The sequence below is a fragment of the Linderina pennispora genome, assembly GCF_002104995.1.
Source record: "Linderina pennispora strain ATCC 12442 chromosome Unknown DL89scaffold_6, whole genome shotgun sequence".
Taxonomy (NCBI): domain Eukaryota; kingdom Fungi; phylum Kickxellomycota; class Kickxellomycetes; order Kickxellales; family Kickxellaceae; genus Linderina; species Linderina pennispora.
The window spans coordinates 953,632-976,772 of record NW_024468254.1 but is presented as its reverse complement, the minus strand read 5'-3'; the positions used below and the strand labels follow the sequence as shown (position 1 = coordinate 976,772).

The 23,141-nt window shown below is 56.1% G+C and overlaps 11 protein-coding genes across 11 annotated transcripts; 6 read left to right on the top strand and 5 right to left on the bottom strand.

The window, feature by feature from the left end:
• Window positions 1–166: 166 nt before the first annotated feature.
• On the top strand, window positions 167–1,615 carry DL89DRAFT_222800 (WD40 repeat-like protein; the record flags this gene model as incomplete). The annotated part of the gene is made up of 3 exons (XM_040884603.1): window positions 167–299; window positions 419–554; window positions 937–1,615. 3 exons carry the CDS (start codon window positions 167–169, stop codon window positions 1,613–1,615), a joined length of 948 nt encoding a protein of 315 aa, XP_040743926.1.
• Window positions 1,616–1,852: 237 nt separating this feature from the next.
• DL89DRAFT_223385 (protein-tyrosine phosphatase) lies at window positions 1,853–2,583 on the top strand (the record flags this gene model as incomplete). Its single annotated transcript, XM_040884637.1, has 2 exons — window positions 1,853–2,263; window positions 2,374–2,583. 2 exons carry the CDS (start codon window positions 1,853–1,855, stop codon window positions 2,581–2,583), a joined length of 621 nt encoding a protein of 206 aa, XP_040743925.1.
• An 835-nt stretch (window positions 2,584–3,418) lies between these two features.
• Window positions 3,419–4,818, top strand: DL89DRAFT_292933 (uncharacterized protein; the record flags this gene model as incomplete). Its single annotated transcript, XM_040890353.1, has 2 exons — window positions 3,419–3,596; window positions 4,079–4,818. The coding sequence occupies 2 exons, from the start codon at window positions 3,419–3,421 to the stop codon at window positions 4,816–4,818; spliced, it is 918 nt and encodes a 305-aa protein (XP_040743924.1).
• A 1,080-nt stretch (window positions 4,819–5,898) lies between these two features.
• Window positions 5,899–6,054, bottom strand: DL89DRAFT_217960 (uncharacterized protein; the record flags this gene model as incomplete). Its single annotated transcript, XM_040884342.1, has 1 exon — window positions 5,899–6,054. A coding segment is annotated over one exon (156 nt), but the record flags the coding sequence as incomplete, so codon positions are not given.
• Window positions 6,055–7,625: 1,571 nt separating this feature from the next.
• DL89DRAFT_267500 (uncharacterized protein) lies at window positions 7,626–8,684 on the top strand. Its single transcript, XM_040887524.1, has one exon. It carries the CDS (start codon window positions 7,750–7,752, stop codon window positions 8,494–8,496), a length of 747 nt encoding a protein of 248 aa, XP_040743922.1. The 5' UTR covers window positions 7,626–7,749; the 3' UTR covers window positions 8,497–8,684.
• A 1,619-nt stretch (window positions 8,685–10,303) lies between these two features.
• Window positions 10,304–10,971, top strand: DL89DRAFT_154847 (uncharacterized protein). The gene has a single exon (XM_040883603.1). The coding sequence runs from the start codon at window positions 10,560–10,562 to the stop codon at window positions 10,905–10,907; it is 348 nt and encodes a 115-aa protein (XP_040743921.1). The 5' UTR covers window positions 10,304–10,559; the 3' UTR covers window positions 10,908–10,971.
• Window positions 10,972–10,993: 22 nt separating this feature from the next.
• Window positions 10,994–11,793, bottom strand: DL89DRAFT_267499 (DUF602-domain-containing protein). The gene has a single exon (XM_040887523.1). The coding sequence runs from the start codon at window positions 11,751–11,753 to the stop codon at window positions 11,037–11,039; it is 717 nt and encodes a 238-aa protein (XP_040743920.1). The 5' UTR covers window positions 11,754–11,793; the 3' UTR covers window positions 10,994–11,036.
• A 79-nt stretch (window positions 11,794–11,872) lies between these two features.
• Window positions 11,873–13,798, bottom strand: DL89DRAFT_154871 (GMP synthase). The gene has a single exon (XM_040883604.1). It carries the CDS (start codon window positions 13,604–13,606, stop codon window positions 11,993–11,995), a length of 1,614 nt encoding a protein of 537 aa, XP_040743919.1. The 5' UTR covers window positions 13,607–13,798; the 3' UTR covers window positions 11,873–11,992.
• Window positions 13,799–13,971: 173 nt separating this feature from the next.
• DL89DRAFT_274891 (Frataxin) lies at window positions 13,972–14,601 on the bottom strand (the record flags this gene model as incomplete). The annotated part of the gene is made up of 2 exons (XM_040889239.1): window positions 13,972–14,309; window positions 14,589–14,601. The coding sequence occupies 2 exons, from the start codon at window positions 14,599–14,601 to the stop codon at window positions 13,972–13,974; spliced, it is 351 nt and encodes a 116-aa protein (XP_040743918.1).
• A 77-nt stretch (window positions 14,602–14,678) lies between these two features.
• Window positions 14,679–16,888, top strand: DL89DRAFT_267497 (PXA-domain-containing protein). Its single transcript, XM_040887522.1, has one exon. It carries the CDS (start codon window positions 14,864–14,866, stop codon window positions 16,844–16,846), a length of 1,983 nt encoding a protein of 660 aa, XP_040743917.1. The 5' UTR covers window positions 14,679–14,863; the 3' UTR covers window positions 16,847–16,888.
• A 3,874-nt stretch (window positions 16,889–20,762) lies between these two features.
• On the bottom strand, window positions 20,763–22,139 carry DL89DRAFT_154836 (uncharacterized protein). Its single transcript, XM_040883602.1, has one exon. The coding sequence runs from the start codon at window positions 21,906–21,908 to the stop codon at window positions 20,832–20,834; it is 1,077 nt and encodes a 358-aa protein (XP_040743916.1). The 5' UTR covers window positions 21,909–22,139; the 3' UTR covers window positions 20,763–20,831.
• Between the last annotated feature and the right edge of the window lie 1,002 nt (window positions 22,140–23,141).

Sequence of the window (23,141 nt, the reverse complement as noted above, 5' to 3'; positions counted from 1 at the left end):
TCATTTAGGCATAACTTCACTTTCTATTTCTCTCTTTTGGCTTTGAACGACTTTATTCATTTACTTTTTTCTCTAACGACCAAACATTCACACTATTATTCCAGCAATACCTTTTCCACACATATTGGCCACCGACACCACCATTGCTACTGCCCTCACCCCAACCATGCCGTCTGCTACTGCGCTCTCTACACAACAGATCCCTCTGACGTGCTCTGGCCACACCCGGCCCGTGGTCCAGCTGAGCTTCTCGGATATCATTCCTGGAAACCACTACATGCTTATCAGCGCTTGCAAAGGTAAGGCAAGCCGGCTTGTGCCTGGCTGACCGAGGAGAGAGACTGCCGCAGCTCATTTCGGCCCGCATATTCACATGAGACAAAGTAACAACCGCATATTCCCCATGGTGCACGCATAGATGGCAAGCCGATCTTGCGCGATGGAGCGACTGGCGACTGGCTCGGCACGTTTGTCGGGCACAAGGGCGCCGTATGGAGCGCAATGCTGAACGCTGACACGTCGCGCGCTGTCACTGCGTCCGCCGACTACACCTCGTAAGTACACTCAATCGCCAGCACTTCTGGGCCAGCGTGGATGCGGGAGCGAATGCAGACCACAGCCCGATCCATTATATTCAGCGTGAAGCATATTCCCCCCAAACATGCTTGAGGCGCCACCCTTTTGGCATCTTAGGCTCCTGGACAGCCTCAGTATCTAGCTGGGATATAGGGGCAACCGTGTGTTCGTGGCATTCGGTTGCGGATGCTGTCACTTGGTGCTATTCAATCCCTCGCACTCACCGAGGGAAGAGGATAGCTGCCTGCCGCTGACCTCTGTTTTGTTGATGCGGAACAATAGCGTTTGCCACAACAACAAAAGGCGACGCCACTCAAACACTGTCACAGCTAACCAGCGAGATCCCCCCCCGCTTTGTAGCAAGGTCTGGAATGCATTCACCGGCGAGGAGATCGTGTCTCTGGCGCACAACCACATTGTGAAGAGCGCCGATTTCGTGGACGCCGGCAACACGGTGGTGACCGGCGGGCAGGACAAGCAGGTGCGGCTCTTTGACCTCGCACGGCCCGACTCCCCGACCGTCGTGGCATCGCACGAGTCGGCGGTGCGCAGTGTGCGGTGGGCCAAGAACCACAGCATGGCTGTCAGTGCCGACGACCGGCATGTGCAGTTCATCGATCTGCGGTCCTCAGCAGTAGTCAGGACCATCGATGTGCCCGACGCCATCGCCAACATCTCACTGACTGGCGACGGAAAGCTGCTGTCGTGCGCTGCTGGCAAGCGCATCCTGGCATGGGACGTCGACTCGCTCAAAGTGGTCAAGGACATCACGGTGGACTATGACGTATCAACCGCGGCTGTCAACCCGCAACGCACGCGGATCGTCACGGGCGGAAAGTCAGACTTGCTGATCCGCAGCTACGATTTTGCGACCGAGAAGCAGCTGGAGACGCACAAGGGCCATCATGGGCCGGTCCATGACGCCTGCTTCAGCCCCGATGGCGAGATCTATGCGACGGGGTCCGAGGACGGAACCGTGCGCCTGTGGCAGTCGAACCCTGGCACCGCCTATGGCCTGTGGCAGCTGAGGAAGATCTGAGCTGGCGGCGAGAGCCTGTCGCAGAAACATAAAATACTAGCTCTTTTGCTTATGTACTCTCATGTCCTTTATTTTAAAAGGATGCAATCTACCTGGCCGCCAGCTTGGGCGTGCTCGCACAACCATAAAACTAGCGCCTTCAGTCTGCTGGTACAAATTTAGAAGCGGTTGACAAATTTGGCTGGCTTTCCCAATCTTTCATCTGACTCTGCACATCCACACATACCACCTTTCCGCATGAAAGAATACCCCGAATACTTTGTCGAGGTGCCCGAGGCCTTCGCAATCGTCGAGGACAGCGTGTACCGCTGCAGCGGGGTGCTGACGCAGAACCAGATAAAGTACCTGGACACGCTGAATCTGAAGACAGTCGTTATTCTGTCGGTCGAGGGCCCATCGCGGCTGTTTGCGCAGTACGTCCGGCGGCGCGGTATCCAAAAGCTGCATCTGGGAATGACCAGGTGGCAATCGAACCTGGGATGGAAACCCGTCAGCGAGGAGCTGATCAAGGAGGCCCTGCAGAGCGTGCTGGACAAAAAAACCCACCCGCTGCTTATCGTGTGCTCCTCGGGGGTCAGGGAAACCGGGACGCTGGTCGGCTGCCTGCGCAAGCTGCAGCACTGGAACTTCAACTCGATTGTCTACGAGGTAAGAGGCGCGAATTGGCAACTGTATGGTCGCTGGGAATTGTCTGCGTTGTATTAATGAGGCGGGTTCGCCCCCTGCCACGTGCGCTTCTTTATCTGTCACATCGGTAGTACCGAAGCTTTGCTGGCGGGAAAGGCAAGTATGCGCAGGAGCTGTTCATTGAGCTGTTCGACACCGACCTGGTGACGCTGCCCAGCGACTTGCCCGACTGGTTCGTGCACGGCCAGCAGATGTGGGAGGATGAGCAGCGCCAGCGCTTTGAGCTCATGCAGGCAGAGGCCCAGGAATGCACTGAGCCAAGCAACTTATTGGCCGGATAATTCAGGGCAGGCGCCTGCTGCAAGTGCATGTCGCGCTCGGCATCCCGCCCACCGCCAGGCCGGCCCACATGCTGTCCGTGGTACGGCGTGAGGCACGCGCCAGCCCTTCCAGATCTCCTGGTCGCCCATCCCTGAGTCCGGCGGTATGCAGAGCCGCAATATGCGCTTATTGGCGGGTGCGGCCGGGGGAGGGTGGCCGAACCCTGTTTCTTCCCAAGCGTCATAGCGCGAATCCGCCATGGTTCTTTGGCTGGGATACTGTTTGGCTCGCACGCCCTCCCGCCGCTTTTTTTGCTGCTATCGCGGGCAAATCAGCTGGTCCAGTCATCGAATGTGCACATGCCGGTGATTGCGGGCTTCACCCCTGGCCGTGCTTGCCTGTGAAGTGCGACGTAAGTGGTAAATTGTTGTGGTTGCATCCCCACGTGGCTGGCCTGGCAGTGCAGAGGGCCGCATAGCAAGCAAGCTCGCAGCACTCGCGTCGCAGCAGCACATCTGGCGGAGGGATTAGCCTTGGCTAGGAGCAGGGGCAGAGGAAGCGAGTGAGGTCATCCAACGATGTAGAATTCTGGTTTCCCAAGAACAGCGGCGCCTTTTCCTGCCCTTTCTCATATAAATGGCCTGGCTGGGCGCTGCGGTCGTGTACGGCGTTTCCCAAAGGTCACGAAGGGACAAACTCTTAGCAATTACTTCAATAGCCTACTTTCTGAACGCAGCCTTTATTGGACGCCATTATTTCTTCGCTAGCTTCTTCTCGCTTCTCGCCTTTTTTGCCTCCAGCTTGAACTCCAAACTTGCCTTACCCAATTCCTTATATACCAACCTTTTGCAGACAATGGCTATCTCCGCAGCTTTCGGTATGGGTGTCGTCGGCGCCAACCACGGCGCTAGTGCGCGCCGCCCGACGTCACTGCTCGGCTCGCCCCGCCCTGGAGCCCACCTGCAGCCGAGCCGCACGAGCCGGCTTGCTGCGGCAGGCATCGGCTCTGACGTTGCAGCCCCTGCGAGCAATGGTAAGCGAGTTTATATCTATTGCGAATTGGCTGCATGCCGACATAGAGCCTTTTCATTGTTCTTCCAATTGTGCAGCCCGCACTGTGAAGCTGCAGAGAGGCGCGGGGACATGACAGGCTTTCGCCTAACGTGCTTCAGTGAGACATAGTGTGTGCACCTTTGTGCACTGCCCGCTCTGAGCTCGTCATGATGATAATGGTGGATGCCGGGGGGTCGCTTTACTACTTTCCTTGCCAATATGTGGTGGTGGCGAGGCCCATCATGGCTTTGCTGTGGCCTATTCCACAAAACAGAGCTGCATTGGCCAGCCGCAATTTTCTCACCTGCTGTCGTCACCTCTGCATTTCGGGACATATCTACAGGGCAACAACTACGTCTCACTCACGCTTCCTTTAGTCGCATTTTTAAACCCAGTACTGCCCTTCATTGATACTTGCACATTACTAAACCCATCTAATGCTCCCGCACACTTCTCCGCTAGATACCGCTGCCGACGACGGCAGCGAATCAGCCAACCCACCGGCCGAGGTTTCCGCCGCATTCACCACCCCATCGGGCTTCCATTTCAAGCACCCACTGGTCTCGTCGATCCTGCAAAACGACGCCATGGCCAAGCAGTGCGAGTTCACGCTTGTCAGCGACGCCAAGGCCAGCGGCCTCAAGGTCCCTGGCACGCCGCCAAAGGCCGGGGGCCAGGCACGCACGCCCAATTCGCCAGCCATCGGCGGGCTGCGGCGGCTAATGAAGCGTGCGCACACACCCGCCGGCCTCGTAACGCACTACGAGGACCGTCTGCGCGCATTCCTGGCGCTGGACGCTGCGCAGGAAAGGCCCGACGACGAGTGCCCGGACGACTGGCAGGTTATTGACCAGGAAGAGGCGATGTTCACTCCAGTTGGCCGTGACCTGCTGCTCGAGGACGACGATATCGTGGTGCTGAATCAGGCGCTGGTGGCTGCGCAGCGGCAGGGAGCGGCACGTCCGTCGCCGGCTATTGCGGCAGGCGTCAGGCACAGCTTGGTTGCCCAGTGGAGGATCCCTGATAGCTTTGCCCGCCTGATTGTCCACACCATGTGCCGGTACTACGGCCTGGTGTCGTTCAGCGAGACCGCTGAGGACGGCGCCAGTGTGCTGCATATCTGCCATCCGCATTTCTTCAAGGACGGCGAGCCGGTTATTGCCCCCGATGCAACCTTTGCTCAGTTTTTGTACAGTCAGTAACTCACCCCCATTCCCACATGTATTTTCTTGCCCCCTTCACATATAACCCCCACATTACCATATAGCAAACGCCGGTATATTTATGTTGCTCTTTCAAGATGCTGCTTTGCCATCCATAGCAGCGCTTGCTTTCCTTTTTGCACTATTTGCAGCCGCAACAAAAAAATAAATAAATAAATGCACAACCAGCGTTGCACGGCCGATGATGCACAACATGGCAATGCCACGTCAGCCATCGCACCGGCCGACAGCAAGAGTAGCTCTGGCGCTGAGCCAACGGAAACATCGAGCAAAGGCCCGCAGTGTCTGTGGGCAAAGCACGCGACAGTCGATCTCTGAAGATACGGGCAAGAGTTAATGCCACGTTTGAGGCTACGCCTGAAGATTATTCTAGACCACTTGGAATCAACTACATGTGTTCCGCTGATATTGTGAGCACTAGACCAGCCGAGAAGGAGGAATCTGTCATAGCGACTGCACGCACTGCCTTTGTTTCCTGAGTTCATGGCGGGTGCCGCGATATCAACAGAGATAAGGGGTGGCATTTCTCATGGCATGGCATTCTCGCTTGTGTTTTTGTAGGGTTTGCCGATTAGACCGCCGTCTGTGCGCGGCAACGATAGTCATACCAGGAGCTGCAGCATTTTCCAGCGTAATGCTCCTAAATTCAGGCTGCTTTAGAGAATAAACAATTTCTTCGTAACAAGCTGTTCTGCAGGCTTTCTGCATAGAGCAGACCTTGAGTAAGCGCAAGACTCGTAGACCTTTAGCTTATCACTATAACCTTCACTGGCTGTGAAGCTGCTGGACGTTCATAACCTATTTACCGTTACAACAAGGAAGGGAACTAATTAGACTCGCTAGACCCGGCTCGGCGTGGGCCGGTCAGCAAGTAGAAAATGGTGGCGCTATAACCTGTCCATGCGGTAGGTGCTCGACGGTCGTGACGCCTGTACCATCACAGAGGAGCGGGAAGTTGTGCGTAGGTGGGGCAAACGGGAACACCGCGTACGGGTGCATGTACACCACATGAGTCTTGGGCTTGCGGTTGTTGCGCGACAATATGTAGCCTTCCTCATGGATCTTCATATGCCGGCGAAGGTTGCTCCGGACTGAAAAGGATTTTCCACATCCAGGGAACACACAGTCATGCGGTTTCTCGCCAGTATGTGTGAACATGTGTGTTCTCAGCGACGACGGGCGAGTAAAGGTCTTCTTGCAAATCTCGCACGGGTAGTTTGATGGCTGAGACGTGAGCGAGGAGTCAGAAGATTCGGCATTCCCAGTCAACGTGGCGTCCGCCCCGTCGTTGTTCGCGGTGTTTACATTGGCCTTGCGCCTTCTCGCCGGCACTTTTTTAACTGCTGGTGCTATTGGCACCCCAGCACTCACGCCAGGAGCGTCATTGATAAATGTCAATGGCGTAGGTGGGAAATCGACGGGCTCGGTAATCGACGACAGCGATGCTGAGGGGACGGGTGCAGGTGGGTACCAGTTGAACATGGCCATGTCGGGAAAGTTTCCAGACACCATGCTGGCTGCGGTGCCAGGGAGCGCAGCACAGTTGATGTCGGGGAGTGGGTCAGTGGCAAGTCCACTGTTTTGCTGTTGCAGCTGTAGCGGCGGCTGCTGTGGTGGCTGCTGCTGCGGTGGCGGCACAGCTGGTGACAGTCCAGGTGTAAATAATGGCATACACGTGCTTGGCACCGACGACTGTGGCCGCATCGTGGGTGCCGATGCGCGACGTAGTAACTCCTTTCCCGGTGCTGCAGATGATGCAGCACCTGAGCCAGGAAAGTCATCGATGATTACCAGCGGCGTGTGCGGGAAATTGGCAACCTCTGTAATCGACGACAGCGATGACGAAGGGACGGGCGCAGGTGGGGACCAGTTGAACATAGCCATGTCCGGAAAGTTTCCAGACACCATGCTGGCTGCGGTGCCAGGGAGCGCAGCACAATTGGTGGCGGCGAGTGAGTCAGCGGCAAGTCCATTATTCTGCTGTTGCAACTGTAGCGGAGGCGGCGGTGGGGGTGGCTGCTGCTGTTGTTGCTGCGGTACAGCTGGTGACAACCCAGGTGTAAACAGTGGCATGCCTGTGCTTGCTATTGATGAGTGCGACGGCACGATGGGTGCCGATGAGCGGCGGAACAAGCTGGCTATCAGTGCTGCCTGCTGGAGTGTGCTTGCGTCACCGATCGCTTGGGAGTCCATGAGAAAATCTACATTGTCCCAGTCGTGTTGGTGCGGTGAGGGCGGTTCCGAGTAGTTGGGATTAGCGTTGTAGTTGGGGAAGATAAGCTTCAGTAGCTCTTCCATTTCGGGTGCCAGGATTTTAGACATGGTATTTACAGTGGTTAGGGCAAATATAAGGCACAGGATGAGACTGGGATGATGCAGGAAAAAACAGGTTGTGTGGTTTCTGAAACTAGAGAATATTGAAAAAGTTGAGATGATGTGCAGCCGAAAGGAAACAGTGGAGGTTCCTGTGCACATTTATGTACACCCCTCCTGCTTCTTGGTATGCTTGATGTCTTTCAAGAACAGCAAATGGCAGCACCCACTAGTGCCAATGGCAGCTATATGACTGCTTGGTGCCAAGTCTATATTTGCGCAAATCTGTTTTCGCCACTTTTTCTGGGAAATTCTTACCTTGATTTCTTTTCAAAGTGCGGGGAGGCGCGGGGGTGTGGGGGAAATTGGTGGTGCCAATGTTGCAGGACGGATCTGGTGACTGTTGGCGCAGAGAAGTCGAGGAGAAAGAGGGACCAGCAACTGTGGAGCCCTCGGTGCCAATCTTGGGGGAGGTGCGGGAAAGGCGGACGGACAGTGCAGATGACAAATGTACACGCTACAATGCATTAGGTCGTACTAAGTTTAGTAGCAAGGATGGCAGGGTTCTATGTCAAGGATTGTCGTCTGGTATAAACAATGGAGCTGCCGCTGGCGAAAGGAGGGGTGTGGCGGATGCAAGTAAGACGGGTTCACTTTCAGCATCCGAGGCGGGGACACGAGCGAACATCAGCAATTATCTGCGGTTGGGCAACTGATGTCGGAACTGTTCAGCGAAGCGGGGAATGCCTGTGCACGCCACGATTCATGGCGCCAAGGCATAGAATATCACACGCATATTGCCAGGCACTCCCTCTGACGAAGGCTGACGCTTCGGCAATGCCGGCAACGGCCAATGTACAATATATCAGCTGCCAGCGATTGAGTCGCCATTCGGAGTTACGATGGCGCGCCATTTGGCAGCCAGCAGCCAGCGGACTATTTTCAACGCCTGCCTTTGGATTGGTGCTTTCCGAGAGACACGATTCAGCAAAGACAGGAGTTGCTGGCTGGATACTCGAAGAGGGTCTCCATCATACTTCAGAGAACACCATCGCTCTTTACAACAAGAACAGCCCTGGCAACTTGCACTTACCTTCAAACCGATGGACTCGGGATACCTTCTGCTCGCAGCACGCCAAGAAAGTGGAAAATAAAAGTAGGGAAGCTATATTTTGGAAAGGCAGGAAAAGTGCAACTGCTAAAATTAGTTTTATTCGGCATCCAGGATTGAAGCAGAGTAGACAAGCCGAGCGAGGATATACGCGGCTTATCAACCTAGACCAGCAGCTGCGGTGCTTTCTGTATTTACCTGGAGGCCGAGAAATACACGGATGTGCCCTTTGATGATGTTGGCGGGTGGCGAACCAAATACAAATAGTGTAGTCTTCCGAGCAAATTTAATGCACGGGGTTTGAATATGGACGGCGGTGAATTCGCTGTGTTCTGCTCCAACAAATACAAGGGGTCCGAAATATTACCACAGGCTCTTTGTACTAGAAATGGACAGTCCAAGTCTGGATGCAAGGGCGGGAAAACAAAAAATAAAATAAAATGGCCACCAGCACTTGCTAAACAGCACTAAGGCAGAGGGTTGTCAACAAGCTACGGGATGAGCAGCTTAAACTGACATGTGTCCGCACAGTCGATAGAGATGACAAAAGATGTATGAAAGACAGCGGGTGAATAAGGCGGTGTTGTGACAAAATAGTGGATATCTGGGAAGCAGCGGGCTTCTGATCTCGCTGTTCACAAAAGGAAGGCAAGAGGTATTGAGTAAATAAGGATTGTGTGGAAGGCGGTTGTAAGGGATAGGGGATAAGAGAATTGGGACCAGTCTCCCCCGAACTGGGAGGGTGCGCGCTGGGGACTTTAAATAGCTCCTTGAATCTCAAACTGCCGCCGTGCTGAATCAGGACTGGAGCGGCAGCGCTGCTCCTTCAGACCAATTGACGCTGCATATACGCACGCTGCTGCTTATTTTATGTTTTCTTAGCGAATCCATTTCCGGAGCGCGTGAGCAAACCACCTGGGTGCAGCTCATATTTTTCTACCAATATCGCCCGCCTTCATCTGCATTGTAGAGACATCCTGCGCGACATGCTCTTATTGTGAAGAGGTGAGGGCCGGCACGGCGCTAGCAGCGCCCACATTAAGCAACGGCTCAAGGGGCTGTGACTGAATAAGGCCCCCGTGCCCAAGCCACAGCTGAGTTTGTTACAAATACCCTATCCCCCTACCCACCGCCATTTGTAGCTCCTGGCGCTGCATCCGAGAGAGCCTTTTGGATCGCACGTATGGCGTTTCCGGATGACAAGGGCTCCTCGCCGGCACTACCAGCCCCTCTCATTCAGGGCTACTCCCGAAGGCTCTATCTAGCTGGAGATGCCCAGATGTCGCTTGCCATCAGCAGGTCCGTGGAACCATGGTGCTGAGCAGGACCAGGGATAGGGGGATTTCATGCCCTGCGCGCCAACAATCGCGCAGGCGGCGGCTTGTGATTCCTCCAGCGGCCTGCCCGACTGGATTAAAGGTGCTCTCAGTGTCTGGTGCTCTCTACAGCAGCCAGCACCCCCTCACCTTCACTCTCCAATCCAGGCAGACACTTTTCGATTTAACCTAATATGGAAGCATCTGCGTTGCCAGCGTGTAGACAGGCGAGAGCGTGCAAGTCACCCGAAACCTCCAATGACAAGGTTGCCAAGCACTTTATGCAGGCTGCGAGCTCAACCCGAGACATGCATAAAGAGGTACACACTGCAGCTATTCTCTCTCCGTTCTCCTGTGCTCAAACTGGAAAAACAAGCACTGCTGGATGGGGCTGAGTCCTTGAGCAAGACTGGGGTCCTGGCTGGCTGTGCTGTGTCTACTTTGGACCTGACTCAAGCCTCTTCTTAGCCCGTTGCTTCTTTGCTGCCATGGGCGCCGGATGCACCAGGACGACTGTTGCGCTGGCCATAGCCGTTATCCGGAGCCGGAGCAGCAGATGGCGATTCCATTCGCGGACTCCCGCCATTGTCAGCTGGACAACATTCTGGTTCCTAGATTGACCTGCGCCTGCACTTGCTGTCGTTGGTTGTCGTTGTGACATGTGGCCCATCCGGATAATGGCCGCGTATGTGATTGTCCTCCAACTCGCACCCACAGTGTGTGCCTTGCAGCCCCAATGGCAGAGCAGCCTTGCGCCAGAAGGACCTGTGTCTACACAGGCAATGCTCTCTGGCTGGCTATCCAGCGTCGATACCGGATGACAATTGGCTCAACGTACCAGCCCGTGCAGTACCAAAAGCCAGACACCCAAATCGCTATGTAAGCAGAGCAGCGAAAGGAATCGTTGGAGGGAGGAAATAAGCAGCCTCGCTTGGACTGCCAACCAACTGTGGACAGACTGCGGCATTAATCGCAAATGCATGGCAAAAACGCGACAGGCTCCTCGGGGCCCGGGTTTGGCGATGCCTGGGTCTTTACCGAGGTACCCGCACCAGCTGCCCGTGTTGTTGGCTTCTCCTTGCCCCGGCCATGTTTGTGCTTGGCAGCTCGATTTTTGTAGCCATTTATGGCCATGTCCGCGAGTATGGTCGGCCCATTGTCTCCACAGAACAAACAAGAGGCGCCGAGATAATTATGCATATCTAGTGTGCCCCTCTTGCCATGAAGCATCCCGTGATGCTTCTAATGATTATCACTGCCAATGTCCATTTGTGACATGTCCATTTTCTGCTGATCCTCTGCTGGTGCTGATGCCACCTGCTGATTGATGTATGCGAAGGGCCCGTAGGACTGGAGCTGCAATGGCCCGCAGATCTGCCCCGTGACAGCTAAGCAGCAGCCCCTACTGCGGCTAGGCACAAAACGATTATATTAAAAAAAACCCACTGGGCAAAGAGCTACGCCTTTGATTTCCGGGCCTTGGCAGCCCTGCTTGCATCCAGCGACAGTCCATTGCCTGGCAGAGCGCCAGTGCCATCATCCAGCACCGCCCGCTTGCGCTTGGATCTATTTTTGGATTTCTTCGCCTTCTCCTCCGACTTGCGCTCCCCCATGCGCTCCCTCAGCGCATCCAGCACGCCCTCATCCAGCGAGTTGACAGGAACCACGTCGCGCTCCACAAACGGCTGTGCGCACACCGGGCACCCAGTCGACTTCCCCGCCATCTCCTTGCGCGCCATAGCAGCGAACACACATCCGCACGTCCAAATGAACTCGAACTGCGTATGCCCGTTCATCTCCTTCATGCTGATCGGACAGACAAACGGTGCTGGCTGCTGTGTGTCAAACGACAAAATCGATGTTTTGGTGGCCTGCTTGCTGGTGGAATTGGGTTTGAGCGTCAGCGTTGCCACGTCTTTCAGGGATTTGATATGGGCGCAGATCGACTGGGTGTCGCCAAATGAGCTCTTGTCGAGGAGGTAATTGAGGACTGCGTCCTTGTTGTACAGGCGGCCGAGGGCGTCGCCAACAATCGGGGTGTTCAGCGGCTGCTTCGAGAGCGCACAGTAGTAGAACATGGCTTGTAGCTGAGCGGCTCTGTCTGCAGTCTCGCTTTTTTGCTTTTCTTTGACCATCTCGCTACGGCGAGGAATGCTGCCGCCGTCGTTTCCCATGATGGAGCTAAGAATACGGTATGCAATGTGCTGTGGATATTCTGATAGGCTGCGCAGCAATTTTGTCTCCTACAGGCCACGTGTCCCCGAATTGGTAGTTACATGTAGCTTGTGGGTAGCCGAGAGAAAAAAACATGCATAGCCTGCCTCTGAAAGTTGTATATTACAATGACGGAAACGTGTATATTTAGAACACTCTTCTCTTCTAAAACGCCAGGACATGGCTCATTATCTGCTATTTACTCGAACTCGATGGTGCTGGGGGGCTTGGAGCTGACGTCATACAGGACGCGGTTGACGCCCTGGACCTCGTTGATGATGCGGTTGCTGATGCGCTTCAGCACGTCATACGGCATCTGGAACCAGTCGGCGGTCATAAAGTCCTGGGACTCGACGGCACGCAGGGCAATGACCTGCTCGTAGGTGCGCTGGTCGCCCATGACACCGACCGAGCGGACAGGGAGCAGAGCGGCGTAGGCCTGCGAGATCTGGCGGTACAGACCGGCCTTCTTGATCTCCTCAATGTAGATGTGGTCGGCGCGGCGGGCAATCTCGACCTGCGACGGGGTAACCTCGCCCAGAACGCGGATGGCAATGCCGGGTCCGGGGAACGGGTGGCGCCAGACCAGATCGTCAGGAATGTCGAGCAGGGAGCCCAGGGCACGGACCTCGTCCTTGAACAGCTCGCGCAGGGGCTCAATGAGCTTCAGGCGCATGTCCTCAAGCAGACCGCCGACATTGTGGTGCGACTTGATCGTGGCCGACGGGCCCTTGAACGAAATGCTCTCGATGACATCGGGGTACAGGGTACCCTGGAGCAGCCACTCGATCGCACCCTCGCCGCGCTCGCGGGTCATGGCGTCAATCTTGTGCGACTCGGCCTCGAACACCTCGATGAAGGTGTTGCCGATGATCTTGCGCTTGCGCTCGGGGTCGGTGACGCCCTTCAGGCGGCCCAGGAACAGATCGGCAGCGTCGGCGACAGTCAGGTTGATGCCAAGGTTGTCGGCCAGGGTCTTCTTGACCTGGGCGCACTCGTTCAGGCGCATAACACCGTTGTCAACCAGGACAGCGTGGAAACGGTCGCCAATGGCGCGCTTCATCAGCACAGCAGCGACAGTCGAGTCAACACCGCCAGAGACAGCGCCGATAACCGAGCCAGTCGGGCCAACAAGAGCGCGGATGCGCTCAAGCTCCTTGTCGATGAACGACGACATGGTCCACGAGGCGTTGCACTGGCAGATGCCAATGACAAAGTTGCGCAGGAGGATGGTTCCGTCGACGCTGTGGGTGACCTCGGGGTGGAACTGGATACCGTAGATCGGGCGGTCCTTGTGGGCGACGGCGGCGTACTCGCTGGTCGCGGTCGAGCCAATGACGACAAAGTCCTGGGGCGGGCTCTCGAGATGGTCGCCGTGGCTCATCCACACGTTGGTCGGCGACGGCATGTCCTTGAGGAGGGCAGTCGAGTGGTGGCCCTCCTGCGGGTGCAGCTGCAGCTCGGCGTGGCCGTACTCGCGCTTGACGGCCAGGCTGGTCTCACCGCCGAGGTTGCGCGCGATCTCCTGCAGACCGTAGCAGATGCCGAGGATGGGGACGCCCAGATCAAAGACGGCCGGGTCGACGTGCGGCGCACCCTCGTCGGTGATCGAGAACGGGCTGCCCGACAGAACAATACCCTTGGGCTTGAACTTGAGATCAGCAATCTTCTGCGTGCACGGAAGCAGCTCGCAGTAGACACCAGCCTCGCGGATGCGGCGGGTAATGAGATGCGAGTACTGCGATCCGAAGTCCAGAATCAGGACGGTATCGTACATGTTAGCGACCTGGGCCGCGACCTCGATAGGAGCCATGGTGAAGGAGTGTCAGAGAAAAAAGAGCGTGGGGTGAGTAAACTCTGCGTAAAGCTGGGCGGGCTTATTCTTACAAAACTTTGCGACCGAAATACAAAGAGTCGAAGCAAAAGAGTACGGGAAATATACGACACAAAGCGCAAGATCAGTAGAATGCAGAGAAGACCTTTGTTACTCCCTGGGAACAATCGCGCCGGGCTTGAATAGTCAACGCTCGAAAAAATTTTTGCGAAAACTGACTCATTTTTTATTCGCAGATAATTCCTGATCCAGCCACCTGTCAATGCGCGGCTCGGCTCATGCAGATCAGCTCAGTCAAGGAAATTGGCGGCCATGGCATACATGGTTGTCAGCAGCTCCTGTTTCTAATTAATCGGAAGCTCTATGTCAATGCCCAGGGCGTCCGACAGCTCCCGTGTGAGCAGGGTGCCCAGGCTCTCGTCCTTGTGTCGGCAGAACCATGCGTCGCTTGTGGCATCGAAATCGTACCGCTCAGGCCCGCTGAATGGCGACGACAGCCAGATCTGCTTGTTGGGCGGCTGCTTGTTGATCACATACGTGCCCTTGTCGCCCAGCCGCAGGGTCAGCACACCGCTCGAGTACTCGACATCGTATTCTGGGAGATCGATCTCGTCCCCAGTATCCTCGAGAAACTCGGTCAGCCTGTCCATAGCGTCGGACGATACGCGGTAGTAGTCGCTATCTGACAGCTCACTACACAGCTCCACAGTATGATTTCTGCTTTAGTAACTCAGGTGGCGCTATGGCGAGCAGCTGGAATGATCTCAACCTATGCATGTCCGGCGCTCTTACCTCATTCTGAAGGCACCAGATGCAAAGCTACTGGTGCTAAAGGTGTGGCGGGTGATTTGTGAGGGCTGGGTACGCGAGATCACTGCTGCTGCAGACGTCGCGGGCACGGTCTGGACCAGACCCCGGCCCCGCCGCACACCAGCAGCAAGAATTCGAGAAATGTGCACACGAGCAAGCGACATGATAAAGTCTGAATTGAAAAAGTGGCGAGAGAAATAATGGCCAGCAAGGAGAAAAGGCGCTGCGACAAGCAGCAAAACAGCTGGCTACGACATATCTATTCGCGCGCAGGCATCACGCAATTGTGGTGGCTGATGATTACTGATCATCACCACCCATGTGTTCTGATTAAAAAGTAATCCAAGGCAGCGCTATAGTGGGGTGTGACGTGCAGTATTTTTCTTTCCTTCACCCTCACCTTGACAATTTCCATTCAGCATTGCAATGTCGCTTGGAACCCGGCAGCGAGCGGCGAGCAGCAGCACTAACAACAACATCATCAGTAGCAACCCAGCGCCAGCAAGCACCGGGAATGTTGGCATTTCGCGCACGCCAACCCACCCGTCGCCACCCAGCACAATAGCCGAGAGTCTGCGCTCATATTGGACCTCCAGACGGGGGCAGCGGCGAGGAACCGACGCTCAGGACCAGCACCTGCTGCGGCAGCTCTACAAGAGTCCCCGCACAGGTACGCGGGCCATGCACAGCGGCAACTCCCGGGTCTATGTGCAGTCCTCCCCGCGTGTCAACGAGTCCGTTGGCAGGCTCTTCGCGCTCATCATCCGCGACTTTGTGCAGGAATGGTATGGAAAAATAACCGACGACCGGGAATTCACCGGCGAGGTTGCCCAGCAGCTGGTTCTGGTTGTCAATGAGATCGAGCGGCGCGTGCGCAAAGTCGACTGGGTGCAGTTTATACTGTTCGAGGTGCCAGATATTGTGAATCTGCATGTGAGCGATGCACACCAGTGTGAAGCGCGCCTGGGGACCGTTTATGCAGGACGTGGGACGTCGATCGAGGAAATGTTTCAGAATATGCAGCCGCACGTTGCGCTGAGCTCGGCAGCCGACTCGGAACTGGCGTACCTGCGACACCTGGCGCAGGAGCTGCTGGGTGTGTTCATGCCGCCGGAAGCGCACAACGACGAGGTTGTGTTCCATCTGCTGCGCGAGATCCTGGCGTGCGCGGTTCTTCGCAATGTTGTCGATGCTGTGTCGGATCCGAGCACGCTGAACGAGGGCATCATTCGGGGTCTTGGGCGGTACTCCAGCAACCCGTACTTTAACCAGGCCGACATGAGCCGGTATGTGACCCAGCCCATGGGTGTCGAGGACGAGTCGCAGCGGCCGCATGGCGAGGGCCGAGATTCGAAGGATGCCCAACTACAGGATCCAAGCTCGCCCAACGCCTCGGTAGAGACGATGCTGCACGATGCCCAGACGTCTGAAATCAAAGCCGCCAGCCCTCGCAGCCCTCGCAATGCGCTGCTGCACCGGAGCAGAGCTGCTGTGCCTGGATCACCGAGGTTGTCAGCGGATGTAGATAGCCGGAGCAGCCTGGATAGCCGCATCCTTGGTTCAGTGGGCTCTGCACCGCAATCGCCACAGGCGACGCCTGCAGAGGCAAGCGAGGGAACGAGCCCAGAGCCTGCAGCGCCTGCGACCATCCCCAGCACAATTGCAGCGACTACGGCAGGTTTGTCGGAGAAGCTGGGCAGCCAGCTGAGCTTTGCATCGCGGTGGCTTCTGCGCGACCTGTTTTCGCAGGTGCGGTGGGAGGGGTGGAAGAACAACACCTTCCGTGGGCTCGTGTACCTGCACCTGATTATCACACAGGCCTTCAGCCGCATGTTCTCGGTGTTCTCCGAGTACACCTTTTCGCTGAACCAGCTGTGGCAGGCCGACACGATCCAGGCCAGCTACCGGGGCGCAATAGAGCCGATCCTAGCGCTGGCAAACACGGTTCTGTGGTTTGACCGGTACAACCACTGGGTGTGGGCGCAGTTTCTGTTTTACATTTTCCCTCTGGTGAACATTCTGGCGGGCGTGGCAATCGACCGGACGCTGGTCAAGGTGGTCGGGCTTCTTATCAGTGAACAGCAGATTGCGATGTACGTGGATCTGCTGGTTGCGAATCTGTGGAAGCCCGAGGAGGGCGGCAAGTTCAAGACTAGCAACAGGCCGTACAAGACGCTGGATCAGCAGGAGATGCTGAAGAAGGATGCTGCTGATCTGGTTGCAGAGCTGATGCCCTATATCGCATCCAGGTTCTTCTACGGCCAGTCGGATGCCGAGCGGCTGCTGGCGGCACAGAGGATCCTGGATCCATTCGAGAACCGCCAGCTCAACAAGCACCTGGTGTACAATATCCTGGACTCGGTCGTGGGCAAGATCGCGCCCGAGCTCAAGGAGAAGCCCACAGTGTGATGCGCTGATAGAAGTAATATTAATGGTAATGCTGAACCCTGTGTGTACTTGTATCGGATCGATAAGCCCAAGCGGGTCATGCCACTTCCGCAGCTGGGCTTTCCATGTGGTCAGGCAGGCGGCGGTGTGCCCGGTCATGCCGATTTCTCCTTCGGGGGTTGGATCCTCGGTGCATTGCTCTGGGCTGCTGGATTGCACTCTTCTCCCGTGCCAGATCGGCTCATACTCGGGCGAGGTGCACGGTTCTCACTACTATATCTCCTGACATGTTGCTCGGGAGGCAGGTACTCTAGAGCGTCTGCCTATGCGCATGTGAGGGCTATTTGTTGGCGAGCCACGCCATTTCTGCCCTATCACCAGCGTCCACAGCAAGAAGCGCAACCATGCAGCATGCCGATTGGAAAGAGAAAAAGAGGCCAATCCTGCACATCTGTAGATGCTTCTTTGCAAGCGATATCCAGCAAACCCTTATATCGTGGGCTTCTGGAAATCGCCAGTGAGGAACACCCTCTCACAGTCCACTACGCCAAATAGTGCAGCTGCCAACAACGCCGGATCAAAGCGTCTTTCCACAGGGGGTTTTGAGCACCCAGGATGTAGAAGAGTCAGAGGTGTCTGCCCAGACAATGGTACCGCGGGAGGGGCTCTACCAGCAGTCGCGGGCATTGTTGCACACGATGCATTCCGGCCTACACCGCCGTTGTTCTGGTTCCCAGGCGGTCAGACGCGCCAGATGCATGGCTGCCGCCGGCACGCGTAAAGTGGTGTTGGGACAGAGTATAGTGATATTAAAAGAAGGTTGGGCATGGGAACGGGGGAGGTAAGGCCAGGGCACCCAGATCTGAGCTCGCACATTGTCGTTTCTAGGTTGCATCCTGCCCACCAACCTGTTTGGCAAAGGACGTTCTGCGAGACAAGCAGCCTGCATGCCCAGAGCCTCACCCCTTCTCGAATCAGCACACACGGCACCCAGCAAAGGTGGAGACAAAAATAATTGCATCTGCTGCATCGAGAGTCCCCGTGATCAGAAAGCTTGCATGGGGGGGAGGATGGCCAAGCGTGGGCCTGTATGAATCGAGGCAGCAGCAAAGAGACAACCCCCCTTTTGCGTTTTATGAGCTCACAGTGGCCGTGCGCAGCTTTGCAGCCGCAAGAGGGAAAACAAGCGGCAAACTGCACAGCAGAGACCGAGTTCGCAGCATCGCCTGCGTGTGCACGCATGATGTCCGCCTCCCCCTCCTCCTTCCACACCACATTGTCGCTGACTTTAATGGGTATTTTTGCAGGTTCCCGGGCTGGAAAATATGCGATCTGTGACCCCCCATCAACCAACATACATGGCCAACACGATGCACAGCGACGCGCTTGCAGTATGCTTTTTTGCTGGGCACTAGCGCGGAGCCCCGGCTATTCATTCCTTGTGCGACCCATGCGCTTAATTCCTCTTTTGTCCAAAGAATCTTCTCGGTCTTTGTAAGCAAATTGGGAAGACACGCCTACCCGCTGATGAGCATCGCGCCTAGCCGTGCGCACACTGCATCCTGCGGCTGCTCGTGCTCGTCCCTATTCTCGCCCGCCATGAGAAAAAGGGCAAGGGCTTGGAGATGATTGACAAACAGGCACGAAGGAAAAAGTGCAGTCGATCTCTCGTATTTTTTGTCCGAAGAGATGGCGAGCATTTTCTGGCGGACACCCCCCTGGTCGTTCGCAGTTGGAATTGTCAAACACAGAATGCCATCGCGCTCTTTACAATTGATGGTGAATTCGTATTGCGCAATAAGGGAGGCGGTAGTTGGATACGCCAGTCACCATTATACACAAAGAACCTGTCGTAGGGCTTTTCCACCAGAGCCATTTCTGATAACTGCCTCGAGAGGGCGTGGGTTCGTGTGCTGCCAAGGAGCCAGGGGGATGCCGGCAGTCAGCGACGTATATTTTTAGCCAAACAATGGCGTTCATTATTTCTCAAACAGATCAGGCCGATGTCTTTCCGGGGGCGATAAAAGGTACACTCAGCATACATATCGGCGCATGTATGCCAGCGGAGACGGCAATAAACAGCGTAAACAAACATATGAATGGATCCCAGCTTTCAGAATTGATGGCCGGATGCCAATTGAGATGCCGGGGACATTATGTCTGTATTCAGGTTACGGAGAATGGGCTTTGTCAAGACCGAATAACCCGGATATTGCGCATTCTCCAGCAAGCCACGCGACTGGAGCCAGCACCACCCTCATTCACTTTTATGAATGCGGGGCGGCACAGACGTAAAGGACCAGCCCAGCCATTCCCGGGAACAAGCCTCGTTCATGGCTGAGCGCAAGTGATGGCCGCTAAGAAATGCATGGCAAATCAGCATTTTAATTCCACAAGGCGCAACTGCCAAAAGAAAAATGGGCTTTTCCCGTTCGCCACATTGTGAATGTGTTCATTAGCGCCATTCGCGCTTCTCTCTCTGGGCGCTCTCTATTAGCCATTGAAAGCAGAGCCCAAATGGCACATTCCAAAAACAAGCCCGCTCCAGTCACACCCGGTACCAGAAACCTGACTTGTTGTTTCCTTCGGCTGGCGCACAGGACACCTCGTTAATGTGTCAGCTGGGACTTGCTTCTGGAGCTCGGGCGGGCAAGAAAACTCGCAGCGCATCCTCATCGATGAGATTGCGTTTTAGGTGATCCTTCTGGCTACAAAAGAAAGAACCTAGTGCCGAGGCGTCCACAAGGGAGAGGAAGGTGGCCGCATGTGATGATTGTCTGGGAGGGGGAGAAGGGCCGTCCGTTTTTCCCAGACTCGCGAAAAGACAAAAACACGGGCTGCGACGGCGACGGGAAGATGGCACTAGGGCGGGATCTGCTGGTGTGAGCGGACCAGTCGGCGGTGTCCTTTTTAGGGGCAGCAGCTCATTCTGCTATCGATGCAAGTCACCATAGGACACATCATGCCGGACGGATCGGGCCGCGCAGGGGGCTATCTGCAGAACAGATCACGGCCCAAACTCAACCCTGCCTATTTTTGTGCAGTCTCACACTACACTGCACTACGTATTGTATGGAGGGAATCACAATGGGTACGAGGCAGGATCAGCGACAGAAAAAGGGCGAGGAGGGCAAGGAGAACCAGCGACGCAGGACACGTTCTTTATCCTGTCCTGAGGGGGTGGGGATCAGCGCAGCACCCCAAGTCTCTCGGCGAGGGCGGAGAAAAGGGGGAATAGTGTGGAGTTGGGACGGTTTCGCGGCTGGCTGCGTATGCTGTGTATCGATTTACTCGACGATAGAGCTGGCAAAAAAAAAAAAGAGGACAAAAAGGCCCCGATCCTTGAGCAAATCGCCGGAATAGCGGCTATAAATGGAAAAGCCCGGTCATGACGACAGCCAAGAACCCCATGACACGATCCACGCTACAGGCCAAGACATGGTGGTTGGGGGTGGTTGCCATAGTCAAAAGCGCATTGTATGTCCGGCACCACCATCGCGCTCCTTGCGCATGTCCAGATCATACCACCCTTGCCCACAGTCGATTCAGTCCCCCCATATCCGCGTCTCAGTCAGCTACATCGTGTCGGCCGTATCCAGGACGAGTATCTGCGTCGATACATTGCTCTTCTCAGAGCATGGCAGCACTTGGGACGGAATGCTTCTCTGCCGCAGGCACCGTTCGGCAGCTGCTGTAGGGGATCCGTCAGGTGCCCTGTGCAGCCCCGGTGGCAGCAGCAGCACCCAGTCCGATCCCGGCGAAAAGAGCAGTAAAAGGGGAGTGCGCTCAGAAAAACTCACACACCATACCTCTACATGTCACGCGGCTACATGCAAAGGTAAGCGGGACTGGGTTGAGCAGTGGTAAAAAAGGACGGAAATAGTATTACATGGAAAAGACAATAAGAAAGGTAAAACAAGCGCCGGGCCGCCTGCAGTCGAGGTGGGGAGGGGTGGCGGGCCAGCAGCACGGACAAGTAAGAAGTACAAGATAAGTGTAAGAGGGGTTATACGTGGCGGAAGTGGGCGGCGGACTGGACGCTGGCCGAGCAGCGCTTGCAGACGACGGCGCCGCCCGTCGCGATCTCGGTCTTCATCGGCACATAGCAGCAGCTGGCGCAGTAGACCTTGCCCTTCTTGTAGCGCAGGCCGCACGAGTTGCAGAGGTTCATGCCGTCGATCCACCCGGGCCGCCAGCACGGGGTCTCCTTGACCCCACATGACACGCAGCACCGCCGCCCGCCGCTGCTATTTGCGCGCTTGGCCGGCGACGTTGCACGCTCCTCGCGCTTGCGCTTGGCAGTCTTGGGCGGCTTGGCAGCCTGCTCAGGCTCTGCCGACCCTTCGATATCAACGACCTCGTCGTCGTGCGCCAGGATCGCCCCCACCGAATGCCGCCGGTGCACTGCTGCCATGCTGGCCAGGCCGGCCACCGCCGCCGCCGCCTCGTGCTCAGACAGCTCCGAGCGCGACCGCCCCGACGTCCTCACCGCCGAGTCGGCCATAGGCGAGCCCGAGGGCGCCCGCAGGCCGGTGCGCTTGGCCTGCTCCGGGCGCGCGGTGCGGCGGGGCGCGCGGATGCGGCGCTCGGCTGGGGGACGCGGCGTGGTCTCGTGCGCATCACTCTCGCTACCCGACTGGCACATTGCCTGCTGGATCAGCGCCAGGTGGTCGCGCAGGTCGCTCAGCAGCTCCGGGTAGTGCAGCACGTTGGTGGCCGACGGCTTGTGCACTGCCGGCTGCTTCACGCTGGCCTCCACGTGCGACGACAGCGGATCGGCTGCCGCTGCCGCCGCAAGCAAAGCTGCTCCCGTGGCCTTGGCGCCGTCGCTCAAGGGCGGCAGCCCCGCAGCCGACGGCCACAGGTCCATTGCCGATGATTCGGCCACCGCCTCAATCGGCGAGCCCGACGCCTGGTGCGGCAAGACAGATGGGTCCTGCAGGGGGACGCTGATCTTGTCGGGGAACCGGAACACCACGCCCGGCGCCTCCAGCATGTCCCGGCGGCACGGCGACCGCATCGGGATCCCCTTGCGCTTGTGCCGTGGTGCGACGGCAAGATGTGTGTATGTGGTAGCCATCATTTATAGCTGTTTGTGTAATGTGTGTCAAGAGGTTATATCGGTAAAAAAAAAAAGCTCAACAAGAAATAACCAAGAGTTTGATGTGGTGTCCTGAAGTATCAAAGAGAGGGAAAGGCTGGTGTGGAGCTAAGGACGATTTGGATATGTAAAAAGAAGCAAAAGCAAGAGTAGAGAAGAGGTAAGAAAGGTCGGCATCAGCTAGAACTCCCCCGAGACCTTTATACTCGCCCATCGGTCAAGAATAAAAAGGGCAGAAAGAAATAAATCCTTCCCGTCCGCACTCACGCATCGCATCAAGCCAAGTGACGAGAAAAATATTCGGATGGCGAACACCACCCCCGGGCAACACACCCAGGGGGCGGGTGACCATCCCCGGCACATAACCGGGAACCCTTTTATTAATGCTTCTGATGTCGTAGCTCGCTCGATCAGCCAATCAGCGCGCAAACGAGAAACACCGCCTTCATGCTGCTTGGGATTTCGATGCCAGCTTTCGCCTCGAGGGAGGGAGGAAATCACAGCCATGCGTTTTTCCCTTTGGCCTGTTCCATGTATGTGCAAAAAGGACGGCCAGGACGGATCAAAGACTGCTCTTCCTGCAAAAGGGATCGCAATTGACGGCAAGGGGAGCACTGAACCACAGCGCGTTCTCGAATATTTTCTCAGTCACAGTACTGCCTTCTCACACCAACCCTTTTCTCTTTCTGATCCAGGCAGTAGAGACGTCAACAGATCAGAACGTGGGCAGGACTTGCCTGGCAGAAGGCGAATCAGACGCGGCCTGTTTAGGCCGTGGTGTTTATGACGCTGATCCGCGCAGCTTCTTGTCCCGGCCTGGCACCCATCGCCTATAGTTTACCAAAGCGGAGGTTTGTGCTAAGGTCCCAGCCACACAACAGCAAACCGACACTGCCCAAAGGAACACAGCGATGGAGGAACGAAAAATAAATGGAAAAAAGGTTCGCATAATTATTGCTGGGATGTGGCGTGACGCCGCAAAAACTCCTTCTCCTCTTCGCACTTCATTTATGTGAGGTAGTAGTAAACGGGCAAAAATAAGGCTTCCCTCAGTGCAGCCCGGGCTGCTACATCTCCTGGATTCAATCCCACTAGCGCATAGTGGGTAGCTCAGTTGTCCAGACGATACCTGGGACTGAACTGCTTGAGAGGAGATCCCCTGTCCCACGGATGTCCTTTTTCGCAGGTTCGGGCCGAGGAGCTCACTTGACGGGG

Excerpts from the sequence above, each read along its gene's own strand:
- DL89DRAFT_267500 (XM_040887524.1), top strand. The coding sequence starts at position 7,750 with ATGGAGCTGCCGCTGGCGAAAGGAGGGGTGTGGCGGATGCAAGTAAGA.
- DL89DRAFT_154847 (XM_040883603.1), top strand. The coding sequence starts at position 10,560 with ATGGCAAAAACGCGACAGGCTCCTCGGGGCCCGGGTTTGGCGATGCCT.
- DL89DRAFT_267499 (XM_040887523.1), bottom strand. The coding sequence starts at position 11,753 with ATGGGAAACGACGGCGGCAGCATTCCTCGCCGTAGCGAGATGGTCAAA.
- DL89DRAFT_154871 (XM_040883604.1), bottom strand. The coding sequence starts at position 13,606 with ATGGCTCCTATCGAGGTCGCGGCCCAGGTCGCTAACATGTACGATACC.
- DL89DRAFT_267497 (XM_040887522.1), top strand. The coding sequence starts at position 14,864 with ATGTCGCTTGGAACCCGGCAGCGAGCGGCGAGCAGCAGCACTAACAAC.
- DL89DRAFT_154836 (XM_040883602.1), bottom strand. The coding sequence starts at position 21,908 with ATGATGGCTACCACATACACACATCTTGCCGTCGCACCACGGCACAAG.